General features: G+C 41.7%; 1 protein-coding gene across 1 annotated transcript; it reads left to right on the top strand.

The window, feature by feature from the left end:
- The first annotated feature begins 4,626 nt into the window (after positions 1–4,626).
- LOC121247323 lies at positions 4,627–6,279 on the top strand. The gene is made up of 2 exons (XM_041145691.1): positions 4,627–5,675; positions 5,730–6,279. The coding sequence occupies exons 1-2, from the start codon at positions 4,627–4,629 to the stop codon at positions 6,277–6,279; spliced, it is 1,599 nt and encodes a 532-aa protein (XP_041001625.1).
- The last annotated feature ends 1,009 nt before the right edge of the window (positions 6,280–7,288 follow it).

Genomic DNA, 7,288 nt, shown 5'->3' with positions numbered 1-7,288 from the left:
GAGTCTGATGCACTTCCCTCAGTATCTTATCTTAGATCTCTTGATCAACTGGGATAACTTTTTGGTCCTTGTAGTATAACAACCCATCATCTTTGAGGGTGAAACCTTTTGGTCCTTCCTTTCCTTCTACCTTCCATCAGATTTTTGCCCATTTGGGATCCTCCATCTGTCACTCTTTCACCTCTTCTCATTCTATCGGTACAATTTCTTGTACTGCGGTTAGGGATACTTCGGCAGGTAGATCCTTAATCAACAAATTCCTCATGTTGTGCAGAAGGGACTCTACTTCCAAGGCAAGGCCTGTGGAATTATCCGTTTGCGTCTTTCAACTCAGCACATCCGCCACTATATTAGCTTTGCTAGGGTGATACTTAATCTCACATTGGTAGTCACTAATAGTTTCTAACCACCTTTTTGCCTCATATTCAAATTCTGCTGACTAAATAAGTACTTGAGGCTCTGGTGATCGGTGTAGACTTTGCACTTTGCACCATATAAGTAATGCCTCCAAATTGTTAAAGTGAAAACTATGGCGGCTAACTCAAGTTATGGGTGGGGTAATTCTACTCATGGTTCTTCAGTTGTCATGAAGCTTTGGCAACAACTCGCTCTTCTTGCATAAGCACACATCCAAGTCCTGATTTGGATGCATCACTAAAAACTACGTAAGGTTTATGCGGTTTAGGTAGGGCTAGTACTGGTCCAGTTGTGAGCCTTTCCTTGAGTTCCATGAAACTTTTCTCACATTTCTCAGTCCAAACATACTTAGCATTCCTCTTGCTTAAGGCAGTGAATGGTCCTGACAACTTAGAGAATCCCTCTACGAATCGCCGATAATAGCATGCTAATCATAGAAAACTTCAAATTTTGTGCATATTCGTTGGACACTTCCAGTTTACTATAGGATCTTGCTGGGATCGACTGATACTCCTTGAGCCAAAACTCACACTTGTTGAATTTGGCATATAAATGATGTTCTTTCAGCATTTCTAGTGCCAAACGAAGATGCTGCTTATGGTCTTCTTTGCTCCTTGAATAAATCAATATATCGTCGATGAATACGACAACAAAACTATCCAGATAGGGTCTGAATACTCTGTTCATCATATCCATGAAGGCGGCAGGGGCATTGGTTAGACCAAAGGACATTACTAGGAATTCATAATGTCTGTATCTGGTTCAAAAAGCCGTTTTAGGAATATCCTTCTCCCTAATCTTAAGTTGATGATAACCAAACCTTAAGTCTATATTTGAGAACACCGATGCTCCTTGCAATTGATCTAGTAGGTCATCGGTACGTGGTAATGGGTACTTGTTCTTAACCGTTACTTTGTTCAATTCCCTATAGTCAATACACATCCTTAACAATCCATCCTTCTTCTTAATGAACAGAACTGGCGCTCCCCAAGGTGATGAACTAGGTCGAATAAAGTCTTTCTCCAGTAGCTCTTCTATCTGCGCCTTTAGCTCTTTCAGTTCTAGAGGGGCCATACAATAAAGGTCTTTATGGACAGGGGTTGTTGTGGGCTCTAGTTCTATGGTGAACGCGATTTCTCTATCGGGAGGTAGTCTGGGTAGATTGTCGTTGAAAACCTCAAGATATTCCTCAACTATAGGTATCCCTCGAATCTCCTTGTTACCACCATAATCTTCCATTATGAGGGCTAAGTAGGTCGTGGCACCATTAGTGATGCACTTCCTTACCTGCAAAGCTAAAATCAGAGAGGGGGTAGCCTTCACAGTCCCTCCCATATAATAGATATGTCCACCTTCGGGTGAATCGAAGATAATTTTCTTATTCTGACAATCTATCCTAGCATAGTGTTTGGATAGCCAGTCCACTCCTAGTATAACGTCAAACCCTAGTTGATCGAAGATGATCAGGTCGGCTTCCATTAATCTTCCCTTCAAAGTTAGAGGGCAGTTCTTCAATATGCGGGTACAAGTGATTGTGCTCCCATCAGGAATTGATGCTACTATAGCTTGAGGTAGTGTCTGAGTCGACAAGTTACACGTGCATGCAAATGTCGCAGACACAAAAGATTTCGTAGCGCCTGAGTCAAATAAAGTGCAAATCGTGTATTCGTATAACGCGATTTTACCTAAGGTGTAATCAACTATTGAGTATTAAGCTGCTATTTAAAAGCTAATTTCCAAATAGGGTATTAAAGGAAAATATCAGTGATGACTTTCGTTTCCTCGTCCTCCGGGATTTCCTCGCTGATATCACCAGGGGTGATGGCTTACACGCGGGCTTAAGCAGGTGGCCTCTGATTGGGCTGTTTGTTAGGAATTTTCTTTCCTCCTTGAACATTCTATGGGCATCCCCAGATCATGTGTCCTAACTGACCGCGTTGATAGCATACTCCTAAGCCGGCACAACATTCTCCATTGTGGTTCTTTCCACATTTCTTGCAGGTGACAGGTGGAGCTATTATAATGCCTTTTCCCTTGTTAGCTCCTTGAATAATCTTCCTCTTAGCATTATTCCCGCTAGTATTGAAGGTAGAAGCCCTCCTTCTCTCGAAGCCGATCTGAGCTCTTCCACTTCGTTGTTCCGCCTCTGCTATTGCAGCCACATTAACCAACTCTTGGAAGTTGTGGATGCGAAATCCAGCCACATAACTACGAATTCTAGGATTCAGCCCTAAGCAAAACTAAGATTCAAACCTATATTCTAGCATAACATTCCAAAGGACATGTGGGTTTGCCTAGAGATGTAACTGCTCTGATACCACATATGTGATGCCTCCAACCTCCGCTCAGGATGGAACGGAGACTTAGAGCATCGGCACATGCAACACAAGGTTACATACCCACGTACATGACAGTTAATATACAATTTATTTTAGTATGCAACTAGCAGTATGCAATAATTGCAGCAAAAATAAAAGGTGTAAGTATAAAATACTCCAAAATAACTAAAAACATCTCAACTTCATTAGAAATCATTAAGCTCAAAATACTAACGTAGCATAGACTTAGTACAACTAAGACTTAAATCATTCTCTTCATGCGATCTAAAGCATGAAAGACTTGGGCTATAAACATCAAGATTAAATCCAATCTCCTCTTACGGTCCGGCTCCTCTTCAATTAGTCAGATCCTGCACTCCATCTAGCTCGATCTCCTATTTACGTGAGGCTGCATGGCAGCCATAGAGGGTGGCACCGGTCAGCCTTCCTTTGCCGATCTGGTGGGTGCCATCCCTCAACCTATACCGGAGATGCTTCTTGCACCCAAGCTTCCAAAGATGTTGGAAGGTGAGGTATATTTTCAGTTTACTAAAGAAGAAATAGCAAGATCAGCGGAACCTTTCCGCTACTCTGTAGTCCTCAAGTTCTTGAAGAACCGTCCGTCGTTGGATGCTGTGAGGGCTTTCATTCACTGTTGATGGGGCCTTACGGCCAGTCCAGCAGTTTCTGCCATGAGGAGACCGCGTAACGTCTTCGTTCGCATGGCTAATGAAGTTGATTTCACCAAAGCATTATCATGGGAGGTTTGTGAAATAAATGGGATCTTCTACCGTGCATTCAGATGGTCACCAGAATTCAATGAGGATGCCGAGCCATCAAGGGTCCCGGTATGGGTTTATTTGCCGGGTCTTCCTCCAAACTTTTATCAAGAATCTTTCTTGAAGATTTTGATGGCACCGATTGGAACTTTCATTCGCCGTGATAATCTGACACGGTGCGTAACAAGAACGGATGGTGCACGGCTCTATGTGGAAGTGGATGCTGCAAAACCGCCACTGTCTCATTTCTGGATTGGAGCGCCTGGACTGTCTTCTAGCCGAAAGCAAGAAATATTTTATGAAACGCTCCTGGCTTTCTGTTCGTCATGTAAGATGCAGGGTCATAATGCACGGACTTGTAATCCTAGAAAAGCTGGTAAGAAAGGGGGAAGAAAAGGGAGTAGGAAAGGCCTCTCGGATGATCACGGGGTAGAGCAGAATGATGATAAGGTTGAAACTCCTCCGCTGGTTCTTGTGGAAAATAATGTTGTGGGTGAACATTCTATGTGGATGGACAAAGAAACAAAGGAGGCTGGGGTGGAGAAGGCGACGGAAGTAGCAGTTGCAGTTCATGTGCAGTTGGATGCCGAGAAGGAAGAATTGCCAGTGCAGGTGGCAGACCAAATGGTGCAGTTGGATTCTGAGAATGATGAACAACCGGAGCAGATGGGAGAAGCAATTCCTCCTGTGATTAATAAGGTGGTGCAGTTGACACCTCTTGTTGAAACAGAGGATGAAACAGATTTAATGTTACACATTGGGGACGCAGATGGTGCAGGGATTGTCACGGGTGCGTGTTATGTGGCGTCTAATATGGACGTAAATCAGAGTTTGCGTGCGGAAGATAATGGTCCGATTATGGAGCAGACGCAACCAGTGGTGGAAGAGGAAACAGATGAGGACGTTGATGAAGAAGTTGATGAAGAAATCATGATGGAAGAGAACTGTTCTTCAGACCCATAACCGGAACAGCATCCAGAGGTTTTTTCACAAACTAAAGACTACTTTACTGAATCTGAGTTGAATGATGGTAAAAAGAGGTATAATAAAAAAAAGTTTATTAAAATGCGTAGTTCTTCTCGGGTTCTTGCCCGAAATTCTAACATTGCTTAATGATTGATTCCATCTTGGTATGGAATATTAGAGGGGTGGGAACATCTAGAACCAGACTAAAGACATTGGTGGGAAGATATAAACCGAAAATTGTTGCACTTTTAGAACCGTTTCAAAATTTAGAGGGTGCTCGTAAATTGGCTAGAAGTCTAAAGTTTGATATGGTTATTTCTAATGAGGTGGAAGGGGGGAAAATATGGCTTTTGTGGGATAGTATTTATAAGGTGCAAGTTGATAAGTTGGGTATGCAATTTATTTCCGTTGTTGTAGAGAATGGTGCGGATAAAATTTTGATTCATGTGATTTATGCTAAATGTTCCTGGGTGGAGAGGCGCTATCTATGGCAAGAGCTCAGTAGTAATCATGTGGGTGTAGATCCTTGTGTTGTTGTGGGGGATTTTAATATTATCAAGAATGATTCGGAAAGGAGAAGAGGAAGACCTCGGCCAAATGTGGCTATGGATGATTTTAATGATTGGATTCATCAAAGGGGTCTTATGGAAATGGCTGCGAAAGGGAGTTGTTTCTCATGGTGTAATGGGCAGTCAGGATTGGCCCGTTCGTGGGCTTGGCTTGATCGTGCTCTAATGGATAATTCATTCAGTAATTTGTTCCCTAATACTATTTGTTCTTACTTGTCTAGATCTACTTCAGACCATGCCCCCATGATCATTGAGTTCAAGAAAGATCCTTTCTCCTATGGGCCGTCGCCATTCCGGTTTCAACAAATGTGGGTGGATCATCCTGGTTTCCTAGATTGTGTTAGAGCTGCTTGGAATTTACAGATGGTAGGTTCTCTGATCCTGTGTTTAAGTAAGAAATTAAAACATACGAAGGTGGTGCTTCGGGAATGGAATAAAAGAGTATTTGGTCACACAATAGGGCGTATTGATGCCCTTGAAAAGCAGATTGAGGAGATTGAGCTACAGCTTCAATCAAATTGGGAGGTAAATTTGGAGAGAGAACTACATGAGGCAGTCTCAAATCTAGCTGGTTGGAGGCATCGGGAAGAGATGAGATTGGCACAAATGGCTAAGCTTAAATGGAAGTTGGAGGGAGATAGTAATTCAAAATTTTTTCATGCTTGTCTTATCAATAAAAGAAGGAAGAGAGTGCTGGAGATGAGATCGAATGGAATAACTTATGAGAGCCCGGAGAGTATTCATCAAGGGGCGGTGGAATTTTTTCAAGATTCACTTCGAGGAGAACCGCCCATAGAGCAATCTAGACTGGAAGGCCTTATTGAGACGGTCATACTAGAGGAGGAAAATGTTTCTTTGATTAGGCCGCCTACTTTAGAGGAAGTGTTTGAGGCAGTATCATCCATCCCAAATCAAAGCACTCCGGGTCCTGATGGGTTTGGAGCGGGTTTTTATAAAAATTGTTGGGAAGTGGTTAAGGTTGATGTTTGGAAGGCAGTAGTGGAATTCTTTATGATCAAGGATCTTCCAAGATTTTTCACGGCCTCATATTTGGTTCTTATACCAAAGATGGAGTCACCCACAGGTTTTGATAAATTCTGCCCTATTAGTCTTTGTTCTGTATTTTATAAAATTTGCTCCAAGATTATTGTTTCTCGTTTAACTGGTATTTTACCTCGCTTGATTTCTTTGGAGCAAGGAGCCTTTATTCCTGGAAGGAGTATTTTTTAGAACATTAGCCCCACTCAGGAGTTGGTGCAGTCTATTAATAAAAGAATACATGGGGGGAATATCTTGTTAAAAGTGGATATGGCGAAAGCTTATGATCGGGTGGATTGGGGATTCTTGATAATGGTTTTGAGAAGGTTTGGTTTCTCTTCTCAATTTTGTGAGTTGATTTATTCGTGTATCTCTAGCCTTTGGTATTCAGTCATGATGAATGCAACGGTTAAGGGTTTTTTTCTGGGTGGTCGTGGGCTCCGTCAAGGTGATCCTCTATCTCCTTATTTGTCTATCTCCTTACTTGATTATGGGCCTGTTTTTCCATGGTCCTTTCTTGTAACCACGGTATTCCTCCGCCATAAGTGAGGGCTTTATTAATAAACTTTGGGAGGGGTCACTATTGGACATGTGACTTCCTGCTCTTTAAAAAAAAAAAAAAAAAGTGGAATGATAGTGGTCCCACAAGGGGTGAGATTTACTCAAAATCTCAGTAAGTTAAACAATCAACGTGCACATAGATAAATTAAGCATGAAGAATGATAATTATGTAATGCATGAAATGCAAAAAGAAAATCAGTATGCATATCTCCCATCCAGATTCCTCAACATTTCAGAAAAATGGAGACGCAGGTTTTCCTTCAATAAACATTTTTTCAATCATTTTTGAAAACATAACTTCATCATAAACTTTCATCATTATTAACAATTCATAATTAACATCATAACGTGTGGTAACGTCACAGTTCCCATATGCACTGTGAGTACCTACCGGTGATCGTAGTATAACTCACGTTGAAATTACATGTGCATCCACCAGCATTATGTGTCATAACATATTGACTTCATTCTGGCGTTCTTTAAAAAGAACCCATTCGAAACCTGTTGATTATTTTTCGTCAACCTAGGGGTTACCACTCCATTCTTAAACACTCAAGAGTGGATAAAGGAGTTCCAGAGGATAATTCTCCATCCTAGCCTTTGGAGACGTGACAAAAATTATTGTTATGCTATGCTTGGA

The sequence above is a fragment of the Juglans microcarpa x Juglans regia genome, chromosome 1S, assembly GCF_004785595.1.
Source record: "Juglans microcarpa x Juglans regia isolate MS1-56 chromosome 1S, Jm3101_v1.0, whole genome shotgun sequence".
Classification (NCBI taxonomy): domain Eukaryota; kingdom Viridiplantae; phylum Streptophyta; class Magnoliopsida; order Fagales; family Juglandaceae; genus Juglans; species Juglans microcarpa x Juglans regia.
Note: the sequence above shows the minus strand (reverse complement) of the source record. Positions and strands in the feature narration are given on the sequence as shown.